This window comes from Patagioenas fasciata, chromosome 2 (genome assembly GCF_037038585.1).
Source record: "Patagioenas fasciata isolate bPatFas1 chromosome 2, bPatFas1.hap1, whole genome shotgun sequence".
Taxonomy (NCBI): domain Eukaryota; kingdom Metazoa; phylum Chordata; class Aves; order Columbiformes; family Columbidae; genus Patagioenas; species Patagioenas fasciata.
In genome coordinates, this window is record NC_092521.1 from 80073778 (window position 1) to 80092159 (window position 18382).

At 41.1% G+C, this 18382-nt stretch overlaps 1 protein-coding gene across 1 annotated transcript in view; it reads right to left on the reverse strand.

Annotated features, from left to right (window-relative positions):
• MYO10 (myosin X) overlaps positions 1–18382 on the reverse strand; it is a 159806-nt gene that overhangs the window by 46060 nt on the left and 95364 nt on the right. Inside the window, exons 11-19 of the mRNA XM_065830121.2 lie at positions 17530–17648; positions 16663–16809; positions 16383–16483; positions 16082–16148; positions 14607–14699; positions 13796–13864; positions 13528–13610; positions 12113–12221; positions 8950–9030 (exon numbers count right to left, since the gene is read on the reverse strand). Of these exons, the coding sequence (XP_065686193.1) occupies positions 8950–9030; positions 12113–12221; positions 13528–13610; positions 13796–13864; positions 14607–14699; positions 16082–16148; positions 16383–16483; positions 16663–16809; positions 17530–17648 (869 nt within the window). The remainder of the gene's footprint in view (positions 1–8949; positions 9031–12112; positions 12222–13527; positions 13611–13795; positions 13865–14606; positions 14700–16081; positions 16149–16382; positions 16484–16662; positions 16810–17529; positions 17649–18382) is intronic.

Genomic DNA, 18382 nt, shown 5'->3' on the forward strand with positions numbered 1-18382 from the left:
CCTCCATCTAGATTTGCAAGGCAAATCCAGGGCTGCTCTTCTTGAGACCAGAGTAAAACTCCCATAGACGTCAGTGATGCAGGATAAAACCCATTCCCTTCATAACAGGTTCTCTCAAGCAATTTTAAGCTAATTTTCTACCCTGTGGCTGAATACTAATGTTTGCAGAGGCCAGCTCTTCAAGTGGGAAAGCAAGGAGAAAAATGCAGATCCCAGAAGCAAAGGCAATCAGCGGTGAAGAACAGAGCTATTTTACCTGCTGGGTTGGGGAGTTTTTCATCAGGGGTGGAACCGGGGAGTTGATACAACAAACAAAGTCCAAATACACTGCTGTTATGGTATTGTTTCCATTACTACTCCAATTAATTTTTTTTTCAGGCATATTCTGTTTCCTGAATTTCTCTGGCAAAAGAATTACTGTCTCAAATGTGCCCCATCAAGTTTCTCCAGTAAAACTATAATATTAGTTTAGACTTCTCGGTGCTGCAGATCTCTTGCTGGACTCCCCCCACCCCCAAACACATTCGTCCACAGCGTCACTTTCTTACCATGTAATCAAAGCAAAACTACAGCCATGCCTTATGCCTTCATAAATTACAGGAATACTACAGTCCTAAACTTTACAAAGCTGGTTTTCCCGCATCTGTGCCACAGGTCGCCGCCAAACAACAGAAAACATCTTTCTCCAGAAAGCAGCACACCACTACAACACACATCTTCCCCCTCTGCACACACAGCTCTACTATTGCTGACTTCTTCCCCGCTCTGTGAACTATCACCCCTTTAACTTTCAAGCAGAGTGTGATTTATTAAAGCAGACTACTTGGCAGCAAAGCTCTTCTGGCTTTCAAAAATATGATTAGACCAGTAAATTTAGTCTTTTTTTCATAAACTTGATTCTGCATGCATTTACCCTCTTGAAAAGAAAATACAAGCCCCGAAACATTTTGCTCAGCCAAACTACTCCAGACACTTTCTTTGCTCTTTCTGCAAGTCCACTGCACCTCTAAGTATGCAAGATTAAAATTATAAAAAAAACTTGCATGAGTTGAACCCCTTACCTTTTAAGGCTTTTTCACCCGTCAGCGTTCGCCCATCGTGAAAAACTGAATCTTTAGCAGCTGCAGCTACGCACACACACACAGACATGCACAGAATGGGGCTTTCTTCAGCTCACTGGTATTTCAAGTCTTTCATGTGATATCTTTGGCTGTACTTGCTTAATTCATTCCTGCTGCTACTCAAAGGAAGTCAAGCCTGGCGAGGGCTGGCTCTACAGCAATCACTGCAGATATTCCTGACGAACAGGACATGAGGACTAATCTCACCTTATAGGCATCAAGAATGTAAATATATTTCACAGCCAACAAATTCCTAAACCTTAAGAGATAAAAAGCACAAAATGCCCCACGGCACAGTTTAGCAAGGAAGTTATGAAGGTTAAAATTTTTGCTAGCGAACAATACTCTGTACCCCAGCGATGCTTTTGGGGCTCTAAGGAGGGCTATTTATCATGGACTGTGCATATGCCCTTGGTGTAGTTACCATGAGAACACAGCAAACAGGATTTGAATGTAAATTGCCATCTAGAGATGTGGGGGGATTTTTTTTTGTTGTTGTAGTTAAAAAAGAAAGTTTCCAAAGCTTGATGAAGTACACACTTTTTCTGTGCATACATTTGCATGACAATGCTTGCAACTCAAATACTTGGTAGAGTGCACAAGAGGGAAGAAAAGCCAAGTTCTCTGCTCAGTATTTGTAAAAAGCAAATACTTCAGACTTGAGATCAGTAGTTGCGGATCCACAAATGCCCATCCATGTCTCACAATCATATACTTAGAAATTCATAAAACAAAAAATCCACCAGGTGGCACAAAATGCAGAATTATTGCAGTGCCTGAAGTCAGCCAGAGGCGGTAAGACCCTCAGACTGATCAATTGCTGCAGTAGTCAAAATTCTTCCCACTTCTAAATATTACACTTACCTATTCAGAAAGAATTACCCACACAGCAGGCAAGCGTTACACTGGAAAAACACCTCACCCCCAGGCATTTTCTTTTTCCCCAGAATTGTTCTGGTACTTTGCCGTTCAGGACACCTCCTCCCAAGTCCCTACCAAAGCAGCATTTGTTCCCCATGTGTTCCCCCCACCATGCTCTATCTAAGACCCAAAACCGACTCCCGCCACTCATGGACAGAGTCCTACCAGAGTCTTTCCAGGAAATCCAGCAACTGTGCACGTACGTGCTGCAAAACATGCAAAAATCTGTTTGCTTGCGCTGCCTGGAGCTTGATGCAACCTTTACAGCACAGCGCCTGCTCCCTCCCTGGCAGCACCCCATCCCAGCTCTTTTTTCCCAATTTTAAACTCCTTACACCATGGTCTCTTAAAGACAAACTCTAACACTCTTAGCAAAGGCATGCATAGTCAGCCCTGCTTAGTAAACAACAAACCTTGATGAAGAAGAAGGACATGCTTGTCTGGGTGACTGCCTGGAGAGAGGAATGACCTACTTCAGCCCAGCAAGCAGCGACGCTCTGAGACGGGGACAAAGGGACAACCCAGCGGTTCCCGGGCAGCACAACCACACGCTGCACTGCCGAAGTGATGGGAATGATCTTTCGGAGGGGAGACAGCAGGCAGGCACTGCCTGTGCCGCATAAAACTCCTTGCAGGAATCGTCTTGTTCTTTCAGCCCAGGATTCAGATCCACACTGCCGGCACATCACTGCTGGCGCTTCGCAACTAGGAGCAACTGCTGTCCTCACACCCACTTTCCTTATCACTTTTACCTGAGGAGTCTTCTAGTGCCTGACCTAATTACTCAAGTGATGTGCCAGAAGATGATGCAGCTGAGACATACTCCACAAGTCTTGATTTGAAGCTATGTAATTCAGCAAAACCCAAGGCAACAAGATCCAGGTAGCTGAAATAAGTGGTGTTGGCTGGGCACGATGCCATATCTTATGACTGTGCCTTCCTGATTATGAACAATAAAGTCTTACGAGCTAGTTAAAGGGCTGAGGATAAATAGTTTGTATTTGGCCCCGTGCACTTGTTGGCCTGTGAGATTGGGTGAACATGCTGTGTTTTTGGGAAATGGTTGCTCTCCTCTCAAAGGATGAGCCTGAACAGCAGCTCCCTAAGCCTGACCCGGGCTGCCCCGGCAAGCCCGACCTATGTTCGGAACCTGTGGCTCTGCTTCCTCCAGAAGCAATGGCAGCAGTAATGGGCAGCCAGAAAGCTGCCTTAAAACACGTATTACTTAGAACAACTGAGATTAAAGAGAGACTTTTAAAATAGGTGGTAAGGATCTTTAAGGCATGAGCTGCTTATACAGATGTAAATTAATACTACTAGACCTTGACTTTCTACAGGTAGTAACGCACATGCCCAGTAGCTGCATCACAGCCATATAATCTGTTCCCTTTACTTTTGAAGTAGGACAGAGTAACTATTAACATGATGATCAGGCTTTCTATTCCCTTTTTCTTATGGATAGAGAGCCAAGTTTACCCTATGATCTGCTAGCTCCCAGCACCAGAGAACCAGCTTCACTGCAGAAGGGCTACCCCTAGGCTCTGCAATTGTATGAGGAAACCATAAAGACACCTCAATTTAGAGCCTAACACTTTTTAACTTTTAACTGCTGGGCTCAGCATCTTTAAAAACCCACAAAGGTATCTGATCCCCAGGAGACCCAGAGTCTGCTGAGTGACTGAGGCTGGTGTATAATGCGCATGCGTGGTACACAACTGCAGTGGGATGTGCACAGAAGTTTGAAGCTGAACCACTTCGTTAAGGATAACTTTTTAAAATAAAGGCTTTGAAAAAGTAAAGTTTTATCCAGATGCTTAGCAACTTTGTGCTGAAGGTATAGTACAATATCCTCGAAGCTCAGAGCCTCCCTCTCTGCATCTTTCAAGGTTTTATATCAGTGCTGTTCTCAATGTAGCGGCATCAGACTTGCACTGTCCTTATCTGTATTTCCGCAACAAAAATCTCTCTACAAGGTAAACTCAGTAATTGATGCAGTCTCAATATGACAATATTGCAATTCCAGCTCGACAACCAGTTCACACAGTGCATTCACTGAACTTGTACCTGCTCCACACCCTGCACACAATCACCCTCGCAGATGGAGCCAAGCTGGTCTCTCATTGTCTCTTCGTACCGCGTGTTCCTGAGCTGTGCCTCTAACTGGTATTTAGGTTGGTATCATGCTATACTTACATTTGTAATGATTCAGAGCTATTTTAAGAGTACAAGTTTAATTCAGACGCCAAGTGAAATATGTTTGCATCTTATTTTGTACTAGGGGACATACTGCTTGCTATTCCAGGATGTCTCAAGGCTATTAATGACCTATACCTCAAAGGATATTGCAGGTGCCAATAGCCATACCTTGATCCCTTTAAATGGCTCTGTCCCCAGAAGTTATGTTAGCAATCTTATTGCCTTGATAGTAATTTTCCCAGAACGAATATGGAGCATGACAGGACTCCTAAGCAGCAGTAAACCTCACAGAATTTATTACAGACCTTTTTCTACCAGTCTTCCTTTGAATTGCAAAGTTATGACCAGTTTCACTTTTTCTGTAGCTCCCTGTAACCTCTACCCTGCAATAGGTTTACAATATAGGTTTCATTTTGTATCATTTCTTTACCTTGCCTAATTAAGTTAATAGAAAAAAAAACCCAACAACAACAGTTGAAGAGAAACAGAACTGCCCCTTCAGAGCTCCCAAGTTTCCAAGAAGGTGGCTTTTATCTTAGCACTGGCAAGAGCATCACTGCAACAGAGAAATGAGACAGACAATAAATGAGCAGGCAGGGAGCCGAGTAGACCCTGCAATCCTTTCCAGGTGGCACACACCAACACAGGTTTAAAAAAGGAAAAACCACAACAAAAAATAGCAATCAACAGAAAAAAAACTAAAAGTGAAATTCTTGTCTATATCAAACATTCTATGTCAAGTTTAATGAAGCCAGGATTTTGCCTGTCAGGATCAAACTGGACTTAGAGCCATAACCAAAGAGAAGTGCATGCACCTACATACAGGCAGGAGAGAACAATCACATCTGAACCTGCTGAAGTCTCAAGGACAGGGAATTACAACTGAGGTTTTAAGAGACCAGCATAGATGCTGATGCTGGAGGTGTGGGTCACTCACAATGAATACGCCGATATTATGTCACGTACTATGACCATGCCAATATATTTTCCGAAGAAAAATCCTAAATAGAGAAAGGAACTGGAGAAGGCACTTGAGCAAATCTGCCTGAGGCCAGCTCCTTCTGGCCAACAGGAAAATTTTGCTTCTGAAGTAGCTTGCATTGAAAGTTCAGATTTTAAATTTACCATGAACTGTCTCCTGAGCAGCACCAAGGCTTGGCGACTTCATCAGTAGCAGCAAACTGGAATAAACATTCAGCTGACAGCTGTAGCACTGATTGTAGCTTGGTTTAAAAAGACAGTTGCTGTTTGTTTTTGTGTGCATGTGTGTGTGTGGTGGTGTTGGTGGGTTTTGTTTGTTTGTTTGTTTTAATTCAACACGCACAAAAAGGATAAATGGAGACCAGAAAAGGCAAGGTTGCAGGGAGAAATCATTCTCAGACAGAACAGGAGGCAAGAAAAGAAACATGAGTCCAAGAAACAGGGAAAGATGTGTCAAACTTCAACAGGATGAAATGATACATAGTTGTGCAAGCTGCACTGAAGATAAGTGGAGTTGAGGAGAAAGACCCTTCATTAGCAGAAAATACTCATTAAGCATACCAAGTGGAAAAGTTTCTGCATTATGGCTAGTTCAGAACAGACTGGAAACTGTGAAAACAGATACACTGATTGTTTGGGGGTCTCCAAAACATCAATGGGTCCTCTGTTCTTCTGCCTGCTCGCTGAAATGGCTTGTGCCAAAGGGTCACGTACTCTGTGCGCTCCCTTTAGGAAACTGCCCTAACGAGTGGAGACGCTGTTTGACATGTAAATGCTCAGTGGTTTACTGCATATGCTGAATTGGTTTTGCTTGCCACTGTAACAAATTTAAAATTAAGCTTTTGATCAATTAAAAAATCAAATAATTACTATAAATTATCACATCTCTTATCCAACATGAATACACTTTAATGTCTAGAAGAGCAAAGGAAGTACTGTCTGCTGCATGTTCTGCTTTTCAAAGGCTTCAATTTGTCCTCCCTCTGCTCAACATCATCCACCTACAGAATTCAAACATATTTCCAGACTAAAACAGCTTCCAAGCACCACTGCCTCCTCGCCTCCAGAGTTACAGAGGATGCTCACCAATAGGTGTGTCATCTATTCGTACCCAACCCCGTGAGCAACAAGTAGCTTGAAAGGCTCCTGATAACACAACTTCTGCTCTCCCCTTGCCGAGTGTCTCTGGTTCAGCTCTCCTTTAACAACACGTATTTCAAAACCACAACTAAAAAACCCATTTCTTTCACATCATTTGTTATTTGGCAAGCGCTGCTTAAGTACGTTTTGAAGAGTGATGTTTTATCACTCCACATTACCATCACTGCAGAGTAAAAATGACAGATGGAAAACACAGAGGAAAACAGTGAGTGAAGATTTTTACTTTCTTTCAACTGCAGTTTCTCCTTTTCAGCCGCTCACCTGAATGTTTCAAGCAGTTACGTTTCTAAGTAGCCCTGCTGAGTGAGTCACATATGTGGTAATCCCTGGTAGTCCATGCACAGCTCACACGTCTCTGAGCCGTGTTCAGACCTATGCAAACTGACTCACCTTATTTTGCTTTGTGTAACTGAAAAGAAGTAACAAGTTGTATGACACAATAAACTATGAAATGTTTAATATGATGTGCATCCACAGAACCCAGCTGAGCTACAGAGGAGCCAAATACCGTTCATGTGCCTGCTTCTGTACCTGTACCATTGCAGAAGGAGCAACACCAACAACGCCACAAGACTGGCACTAAAAACCACTGTGCCTGTGAGACATGAGGGGAACAGGAGGAGTGCAGAGTGGACAAAACTTGAAACAGTGAATCCCAAAAATGAATTTTGAGAACACATGCCTGGGTGAAGAACGCCATCAACAAGTACTATGTATGACTTCCCTTCTCATTTTCGATTGAGTCTTCCACTGAATCCGCTACAGCGGGTAAACTGTGTGACCCTTTTCTCTAGTCTTGTTCTTCAAATAGGATTTCTTATTTGGTAAAGCCATTGAATCAAGTTAAATTTGCAATAAAATTAAAGCAAATGGAAAACAAGGACAAACTTTTTTGTGTAAGATCTCAGGGAAATTTTATACGTACTTTGAAAGGGACTGTCTACAGAGTTTTTCCAATCTGTTCCTGCATGCACTCCTGCAAATTAGATGCGGTTTCCTGAGACTGAGGCTGTCTCAAGCTCCTTCTGTTTGTACAGCTGCTAATTCTGTGAGAACTTTGTTTTAATGATAGTAAAATATATGTGCAGATACAGTAGCATATGCCAAATTTCTCAGACATGGAGTATTCTAGTGGGAAAAAGACTGGCAGAGCAACAAGGAACATGGGAGTGGGAACTCAGTGGTTTCCTTGCTATGGAAATGCAGCAAAAGCGCATGGTTCTTGAGTCAACCATGGCAAATCCTTGTGAATTTGGTACTGTGGAGATGAGCCTTACTTGGATGCAAAAGGACAAATAAAGAAAACACATGAGTTACGGAGATTCTTCTTACACTCCGGCGGCACCACGTGGGCTTTATAAGGGTCATGGGGTCTCCAGGCAGAAAAACAGGAGCAGGGAAGAAAACAAGCCTTTCAGAATTGCCCTCCCTGAGTGCTGAGGGGCTTTGCTATACACACGGGCTCACAGATCCCGGCTGCTGTCACCCAGGGGGGTTTGGCTACCTGGTGGCTGCAAACCTCAGAGCACCAGCCACTTCAGGAGGAAGAGAGCAGGTCGTACTCACTTCCAGGCTGTTCCCTCTTGCTAAGGTGCCCACAATCTGCACATTATTTGTCACACCACAAGTAACAGTGCAAAAGCAGACCAAATAGTTAGCAACTGAAAACACGTAAAGCCAAGGATGTACCATCCAGATAACGCAAAAACCTGCAATGCAATCTGCCTGGTTTGATGTGTTAGTGTCCTGATTAACCAGATATCCCAGAAAAACGTAACACGTAAAATTGGATTTATATCAAAGTCACCTATTTGTAAGTTGCCATGTGAAAATCATAAACCAGATTTGTTAGCACCTCTGCCTGTTGCATTTTTGACATAAGCAGACCATACCTGAATAACGGTCTATAAAGCCAAAGACAGATGCGTAAAACCCCAGAATATCAGTACCAGGCTAACAATACCAATTCCAGCAATTACTATATGATTACTGCTTCATTTCTAGTGAGCCTTCCAACATATCTAGAGCCTTGACATTGCCTTTCATTATCTATGACTCAAAAGATAAATTGCTACAGTAACCCTTAGTTTCCAGGTCTCTTCTAACAACATAGTTCTGTAGCAGAACAAAACAGCCAGCATGAAGACACCTAGAACTGTACATAAACTGAAAGATTAACCATGCGATGAGAGTCAGTCATTCTGACCAGTTTTTCTATATGCAACACCATTTGCTGCCTCTAGTGATTTAAAACAAACTTCGCAGTTTTGACATTTTCCTCCTACAAAGGTTCCCACAGAGTTGTCAACTGTGCAGCACAGCCTTCTACCTTCCTTTTATAACCACCCTTATAGCCAGTCATTTCTCAGAGTTATGAGCAATGACTATTAAAAAGGTGCCCAAAGACATGGCTCACCTTTTAAAAAAAAAAAAGCCTTTCCCAGCGCAAAGCCTTTTACAAAGTCATTGAAGAATGCTACCCTCTGCTTCACACAGCTGTAAATAACCAGACAGGTAGCAGGTTAGGCCTGAGATGTACAGAAAAGACAGGTGCGATTTTAAATCTTACCTTCTGTACGTTGGGCTTGATGCACCGAACAAAGAATGGATTTGAAGAACTCAGTGTCGCCATTAAAGAATGAAGTGATTCCTAAAACACAGGTAGAAAGAAGACAGCACTTCACCAGCCGACTTTTTATGCAAACAACACTCCCCAGAAAAGCTCTTGCAGCTCAGCGTTGCAGGCAACATCTAACTGCAGCACCTAGTGGTGCACATCAGAAATTACTGTAGGTTGTAAGCTCTTGCTTTTGAGGATACAGAATCACCAACAGGCATGTTCCTTTCTTCCACGGGCCCTTCTGACCAAAGCTTTCAACACTGTTTTACAGGGAACAAGATATACAGATTGATATGAGGAAAACTGCCCATAAGGATACACCAAACTGGAAAGCTGCTGTTTCAGGGATCTTTTGAATGAGTGCTTAAGACCTAGGATCCACATTCCCAAATCAATAAACTCAAGCAAGTCAAAAGGGGTCTATGGTGAAACTGAAGTACCCACTTAACCAGATTTTCTTTTTTTATTTTAACCACCGCATACCCACTCATTTTCCATTTTCCCTGCCATCAGTAGCATTTTGTGCACAGGGAGTTCACCTTTCTTGTGAGGTCTCAACCTTTCTTGCTAAAAGGACACTCTTGATAATAAATGTAAGTCAACAAGAGGGTAGAAAAAATGTTAACGATTTCAGAAAAAAAGAGTTACTTTGGAATACAGTAGCATTGTTTTATCAAAACTGGATTTTAAAACACACGTGGCTGCCAAAATTCACAAAAATTGAGGAAAGGATAGAGCGGTAAAAAAACCCCACATCTTACTGAAAGAATTCCAACACAGTTAAGCAGACAGTTTCACAGTTATTTCATGTGACAGTAAATTGCCGTTAACGATACAAAGTGAGATTATACGGTTCAGTATAAAAAAAAACTTAGAAAAAACTTTTTTTTTTTTTCCCCTGAGTTTCAAAACTCTGAGTGACCCAATACACATTAGACTATCAGTTGTCTGAACCTCAACTGGGAGACGAAAATCACAAAAACCCCTCAGTCCTTTTATGATTATTACTTTAATTACACATCCACCCCTTTCCTTCCTGAGCCGTCATTCCATATCTTATTCCAACTTGCCTCATTTTGTATCATTAAGTATGATAAACCATTTTAAACTGAAGTCTTGCTCCAAAGAGCCCAAAAAGCTAGCAATGATGATGTTTCACCCCTTTAAGGTGGCATGGGGTGCCCGGCAGCGGAGAGAGTACAGAGCAGGCTGCCAAGAAGACAGAAAACTCACTTTTTAAAAGCAGCAACACTGTGTGTCCTACCATATATTTTGGAGCGAAACTGCCAATGGCAGCCTGTTGCAACAAATTCTTGCTTTAACAGGCAAATCAAGGGCTTTCTTGATGATTAAACATGAAGTGATAAAGGCAAGAGGCAGAGCTGTGGCTGTGCACAGGAGCTGGTACAGACCAAAGGGAGTAAATGGTGAAGTGAGTGGGAACATAAAACAATAGTTCTGTGGTTTGTTTGCCTTTGTCAGCCTACATAGCAAACATTAAACATCCAGAATATACAAATATTTTCACCTAGAAACAAATACTTGCAGTTTCAAAAAGTAAAGGTCTCATCTGTATTAAACCTGTGTGAATTTACAATATTTACGGGCAACCAAGCCAGTTCTTAGACTTTTAGCAACACAGGCTGCTACCTAGAGAGACTGCAAAGTTGGTCAGTCTAAACAAAAATGATTTAATCTGTTTTCACATTCATCTGTGTACAGACAGCCTGATTCTACACAGTGCTGCATGCCTTTAAGTCACTGTCAGGTGATGAGCTAATCTGAAGTTTGTCCTGCTTTAAGCAATAGGTTGAAGCAGATGGTGTCCAAGCTCAGCTATCCTCACCCCCAGGCCCACATTAGGCAGGCTGTCAAATGAAAAGAAGAGTTAACCAACTTATCATGAGAATAAAACTGTGAAGGTAAAGTTCTTATCTTGAGTTGAAACAAGATGGACTAATCCCTGGAAGGCTTTAAAACATGGAAAAAAACACCCAACCTAATTCTTTGGGAACAGGATGATGTGAAGGTCAACCTCTTGTAAAGCAGCTTGGCTGGTTAATGGCCAGTTACTGCAGCTTTAGGTAAGGGGCAACAATGTTTTGATTTCATGTTTTACCATGTTTTACATTGCCCAGGGCCTCTGACCAGGACTAAAAGGATCTACCTTGCAAAGTGCGTGCAAAAATATGAATGATTTTTATATAGTAATATCTTAAAGGTCTACTTTGCACAGGTACAAATGACTAAGTGGAAATAGTACCTTCTGCTACCCCAGAGAGCTAGCAAATAATACCACCACCGCATCACAACAAGTGGGCATTGCCCAAGATGAGCGACAGTAGCACAGTGCAGGAAATATAACATTAGTGGTTTTTAAGAAAAGACACGGTGTGTGTTCCAGCACACACTCCCTGCTATTCTGTCCAACAGCCTGCAACAGTCTGTTAGGAGAAAATCTGCCCTCAAGGGGTTTGAGTCTGCTCCCTTTTTAAGTAAAAGTGAATGAACAGCACAAATGTATATTAATTCAAACAAAATGAAAGACAACTAATCCAGACTTGTACTTGCGCAATTTAGAGAGAGTTTCGTGCCAATCTTTCTGTTTTACATAATTTGCAGATAGACTTTATGTTAGATTTCAATTTGATGCCATTTTTGATGGTAGGGCTATAAAGCCTCATAAAAAGGTGTTTGATGAAAATGCTTTCTAAACTTCAAGCTATAAAGGCAACACCTTAATGAGGTATTTATTCAGTACTTATTTTTCTTAGCAGACAGCACTGCTGTAAGGCTTTGTGCCACTTCGCGGTTGGTTTTAGATTAGAAAGAAAAACCGGGAGTAGGGTAACCAACTTGACAGATGAGCTTTAAAATAAGGACAAATAAGCAAGTGGAAAGCAACGGGAGTTTTGTGCAGGTGGCGTGATGCAAAGGTTAGTTTCTACTTGAAGCTATCGTCAATCAGTTGATTAGTAAGTGTAGTTTCACAGAAGAGACAGCAAAGTTCTGATGCTGAAGTTTTGCTGGTTTTAATCTGCAACTGTTATTTACTGAACAGGGTTTATCAATAACTGATTAGCTACAGAGCAGAGACAATACATTAACCGACCTTGAACTGGAGACTGACAGTGGGTTTTCGGTGCTTGCTTCCACATTTAAGAGTGTCTTGATTGTTTCGACTTGAGACATGTTCAAATAGATCATAGATGAAATCAAGACTGAAATGGGAAGGAAAAAGAAAATCTCTAAAGTGTATCTTAACAGATTACAAGGTTTACCACTATAGAATGCAAAGAAAGCACTGCATCTTGAAAAGAAGCTCCTCCATGGAAAAAAAAGCTTAATGATTTTCTCCACAATTTTTAATAAACTATAGGTTCTGCCTTTGAAGAATTTATGCAAAGGAACAAAAAAAACCAAACCAAAATAAGGCAAAACAAAACAACACAAACAAGTTCTGTCCTCTCCCCTGCCACCACATCAGCAGGAAAAAGATATGTGAAATTCCTCTACCCACTCAACCAAAACTCCAGCTGATTGTAATGGGAACCGTACCTGGACAACGACTAAAAAACTAGACTTCCTGTTTGTTTAGGGCCATAATACAAAATAACCACCCATAAGAGCCTCACTTTCGGATACCAGCAGAGTATGCTGCACTATCAGTCTGCTATCCTCCTCTTATCACTCTACAGAAACGCAGACCTTTTAACTGCAGTGGAGTTGCTCCAGACAGATGTTGGTGCAAGAGCAAAACCAGGCCCAGCAGCTCTAACTCGTTTATTACTTTTACCTATATACTTCAATTGACAGATGTTATGTCAGATACATCATGAAACCAGAACAAACAGCACACAAAGGGAAACGCTTATTCAAGTTTCCCCCTCACAGAAGGGCTTAAGAGATTAACAAGCAAGCAACTCCCAGAGCGAGGCAGGATGGGTGACACCCAGGCTTAGCTCTGTCCTCCTCTGTCACCTCGCTGTGTGTCCTGACGTCTCAACAGTACACCTACACACAGGGACGTGGTACCACTCCAGCTCTCAGAGCATCCACCACAGCAGAATGACAGGAGGCATGCAGGTACCATAGATATCCAAGCTCAGACTTTCAGTCACATAAATCTTGAAAGAAATTCTCCCTTTTAAGCAATTACTATATGGGAATTTGCACTGTGGTACGTCTCTGACACTAAGCTTTCACCCAAATTAGGGAAAGCCAGAAATACAAGCAAATCAGGTTGTATGTGAAGCAAAAAAACCCCATGCACGACACTGTCTATGAGAAGGAAGTGAGCTCTCTACCAACCCCCTGGACTGAACAGGGATGAATTCCTGCACCATGTGGGAAAACCCAACTTAGTGAGAACTAATTTCAGTCAGATCTGCTTACAGGCACCTCTGATAATTCTTCTACGCTCCTTTCAACTCTGTCAAGGTCTGATGCTATGCAACATCTAACATATTCAAACTCTGGCAGAATTAGGAGACATGACACCCCTAAATGAAAATTGCAGAAACGTACCTGCTTTCACGTAACAAGTTCAGGAGATCGTCTCTGAAAGTATCTCTGTTCTTCTCCAAGATTCCCCTGACATCATACTGGACCTAGCAGGAAACAGACCTGGTTCAAACAACAAGCCAAGTAATCGGGCACCTCTCACAACAGCAGTGCTGTAAAAAGCACTGAGGGACCAGAGCACTTTAGTTAATTTTCAGCAGCCTCAGGGTAAAATTAAGCTAATGAAAACTCTGCTTGGAGTAATTTCAGCAAATAAAGACAAGAAAATTACCTCCCCAGCATAGTGCTTCACTCCAAAGTTGTGAACAGCAACTCTTGGTTTTACATAAAACGGATTGTTCTAAGTAGAGGGGAAAGAAAAGAGAAAAATATTTTGGGGGGGTCAGGGTGTGGAATGATATAAAGGATCACATTATCCTCTCAACCTAGATCTAAACAAACCCTTGTCTTCCCGTGAATTCCATGAAAGATTAGTGCTCCGAAAGCAAACAACCAACTTATAACAATAATAGGATTTGTTAGTCTGGGCTGCTTCAAATGCAGTAATAACAGATTTATAGTATCTAAAAAGGCATTATACTAATCCTGAACCCATCTGGCAGAACCATCTATTAAAGATACTTTGAAAAAGAAGGCTCTGTCTTAAACTGGCAGTTACAAAGATTGGTAGACATACGCTCGTATCCCAGAAATTCTCAAAAATAATTCTAGGATCACAAATAAAGGTAACACTAATCCAGATGGAGGAAACAGCAACCTTTTGGTAAATTACATCAAGATGAATACTTCATTAAATCAAGGGAAACTAAAGATCTACCTAATTTGCTTTACTGCAGGTTGCCAGAGCTCTAAGAGCAGAACTTGGCTTATTCACCAATATGGAAATCTTTAACTGGACAGTAACAAGGGTGCGTTCTTCCAGGTAGCCAACTCAGTCTTGACAGCAAACGACATGGATTGCCACAGAAGTAGAATCACATCCAAAACATCCTCTACACTTAGGCACCCATATATTTGAACCATGAATTTCTACAGAAGACCCTCCGTATTTGCATAGAATACATGAGGAAAACATCACGTACAGCATGCTGGGTATTCAACTTCTCCAGCAACGTGGAGTCAGTAGCTTGAGGAAAATGGCTCTCTTCATTGATGAGTGCCAGCAGGCCCAGTTTCTACAACAGCAAGAACAGGCAGAAGATGAATTAGTGCACAGATGGACACAGACCTTGTCCCCTGTTTGAAAAACCTACAAAGTTCTTGAAATTATCATGTGCAGAGAGGCACAAAACCAGCTGTATATGACTAAAAGCCCACTCTCACAGAGGACTGCAATCCTGTTTTTCTGGCAACACTCCTTTTGAAACGTACAGTGTATGATAGATGGGCAAAATATGACATGGGCAAAATAAAGAAAAAGAAGCTACTGGAAGAAGCAACAGTTCTCCTGATGGAGTTTTTAGGTGCATACAATGAGATTGCACCAAAATATACAACTCCAAGATCTCCAACGAGATCTCCCTTAAATCTGAGGAGTTTGTATAAACAGCCTTTCAAAATTTTTTCTTCCATAAAATTGTCTACTTACTTGTTGAATCAATGCAAACTTTTAGCACCCAGAGGCACATCAAAAGACACACAGTTTAAGTCCACACTGTGTGAAACAAAACCTCCCTTAGGTTTGCATATGGCTTTGTGTAATCTCCTTTGATGTTCCCTGCTTCTCATACTAGAGGAGGCTGCAAACAAAGCAAGCTACCCCGCAGTCAATGAATGTGTCCAGCATGCTTCAGGTTGATATAGCCTCTCAGAAAAGCACAGTTCTCCAGGTGTACATTTTCATAAGCCGCTTCCCACTGGCACAGAGCAGCTCCTGACAAACCCCAGCGCCCTGACAGCCGTCACGTCCCGATAGCTGGATCCCCTGCCCGCTGCCCTGAGCTTCTGCTGTTGCCTGAACTCCGGCGGCCACGCTCCCTGCTGCGGAGATAAACTCACGCTGCTGTACAAGCTGGCAGAAGTGAACACAGATGAAAAAATATATCCCTTTGGTTTTGTCATCCAGCCAGAATTATCAGTTCTAGGTGGTGAAATTAGACCTCATCTGCCTGTCACCGCTAACGATCCTACCAAAAACTCTGCAGAAACTTCATGCTCTTTGGCATCTTTCCTTAGTACAAATAAGAGCACAAAAAAATTATAGATGAAGCAAAAACCTACAGGCAACAAATGAGGATTACTCGCGTCCCACAAAAGACACTACAGGAGCAAGAGACTGTAATTTTTTCTGCTTCCTCTTTCCATTCTTATTAATCATCTCCAAATATTGCTTTTGTATGCTGTTAAAAGTTAAAACAATGAAAGATGTGTTATATTGAGCTTACAATATAATGTAGAACATGTCCATACATGAAAAATATGTGACTGAAAGATCACTACTTAAACATGAAAGAGTCACCATTCTCTTCATGTGTTCTTTGTGTTGGTAAGTGTTTTAAAAACATATTACTTCAGAATAAAAACTAGAACTAGGTACTTGTATCAAATTCTTTATTACCTTTTCAATAAGATCCAAGCACTCTCCATTGTCTGTCCAGTCAATATCCTCCCAAACTAGTCCTTCCCTAAAAAACAGAAGGAGGGCCTTTTCATTGACAAGTACAAAGAAAACATTTTAAATATAGAAATAGGAGGAGCTGCTGGATTTTTCTTGCAAAATACAGCAATATCAGCTTGCTTTTAAAAAATGCACAGCCCCAGACTAGATTTTCAAAGAAAGCAAAGGTAGCTGGGAACCCGGATTTCAAGTGAACACTGATATTTTTAAAATTCTTTAACATTTCACCTGTACCTCTTACCTGCTGTATTCTAGTTGCTCCAAGGAAAAGATGTGCTTGTTGAAATACTCCTGAAGCTTTTCATTTGCATAGTTAATATTGAACTGCTCAAAACGGTTTACCTGAAGAGACAAGAATTTTTGAAAAATGCACAGACTCCAAATATTCTACTTTGCAAACTAGGAACTGCTTTAAGTTGCAACATGTTTAATAATCAAGTTTCAGAGAAGATGACAAAGATATGTAGAATGTTGAAGCATAAATATCACACAATCCAACTGCACCGAGTTTTGAAACCTACCTCAAAGTTTTCAAATCCAAATATGTCCAAAATTCCAATGGATTTGAAGTCTTCCTTGCTTCTGATTCTGCTGTTGATTTTCTTGATGACCCAAGCGAAACACTGAGAATAAAGTGCCATAGCCATAGAATCTCTGCTGTCTATTGCCTGCATTAATGAAAGAACACACAACACATCAGTCACCCCTGTCACTGAGAATTTACCAGACTTTGCTGGTCAGTGTCTCTTGCACAGCATAAAGCAAGGTATAATGCAAGCAGGTCTGTGTTACTATGTACCTTGACAGCAACTGTATTAACAGTTACAGAGAGTCCCGATTTAAGCTTTAACAGTGTAAATTATAACAGATGTACACCTACACGGCTTTAAAATTGTATTTTAAAACTAAAGCACTCAAAAAATAGGAAATTATAGACTTAAGGTGCAGAAGAAGAAAAGCGAGGCTAGGAAATAACACCTTAATTTAGACCTTTCTAGAGGCAAGCATAACGTTATGTATACCTTTTTCTAATCCCCTTCTTGTAAATAATAAAGTTATTTTGCTTTAAAAAATGCTTACCTGACACAAATGTCCATAATGAAAAAGATCAGCCTACATGATTTGATTTTGGAAAAAAATGGTAAGCAAGCAGACTTAACCACAAGAGCCAAGCTACAAGCCCTAGCTAGAATGATGGGATGAGATATACAAAAATTTATATAAAAACCAATTACACCCTTCCCAAAAAACTATGAGTATTTTTGAAAGCAACTCCAATTCATGATCTAAACTTCTGTTCTTGAGCAGTCAGTGATTTCACTGGACTCTAAGTCTGAGCCATGTATTTAACAGACCTGAAAAACATGTCGAAACTGAGCTGTCTTTACCTGTTGTATACTAAGAGGTGTTAGGATTTCTTCTCCCCTGAGTATCATTGACCTCTGTGTCAACGCTTCAGTTAGCTGTGTGGAGTCCAGCCCCAGCAGTTCAGCAGACCTACCCAGAGCTTGCAAAATAAAGAGACAAATGCAAATATTTCCTCAAACGTATAAGGCTATGAAACCAATTATTATTATTAATACCACCATTTAGGATGTCTCTAAAATTAAGGGAACAGGAGACCGGAGATAAAAACACAACTAGAGGCTCTAGGATATGTTTTTGCTGCTCACGAAAAGCCACGGTATCATAAATAAGCACAACTGAAGGAATTTAGCAGTAAAAATTCATCACAGGTAAGTAACAAATATTTATTTTCCTCTTAATGTTACATGTGGAGGATTCAATCAATCTACTGATAACACTAACATATTTTCCAAGATACAAACAGTAATTCACTCTGTGTCCACATGAACGCCTTTCAGCTTTCCTAGGGATGATGAGGATAAAGAAAACCAATGAATTTTTTTTCTTACATGCATAATTTAAATTGCAATTTTGCTGTAATGTGGTATATAAAGCAGAACGTAATGCTACGCTTCACTGCCATATTTGGACAAGCTTTTAAAATTCTCACCAGCCCAATATTTAGACATACAGCATGCACTTTCAGATTTGTAACTGAGGTATTAAAAACTCTAATACATGATACCTTCAGTGGAGACCTCAGTTCAAGGTGTGAGCACTATGTTTTGTCAGCTTGAGAATGTTTCAAAGAAGTGTGCTGGTTTTGGCTGGGGTAGAGGTAGTTTTCCTCATAGTAGCTAATGTGGAGCTGTGTTTTAGATTTGTTCTGGAAAC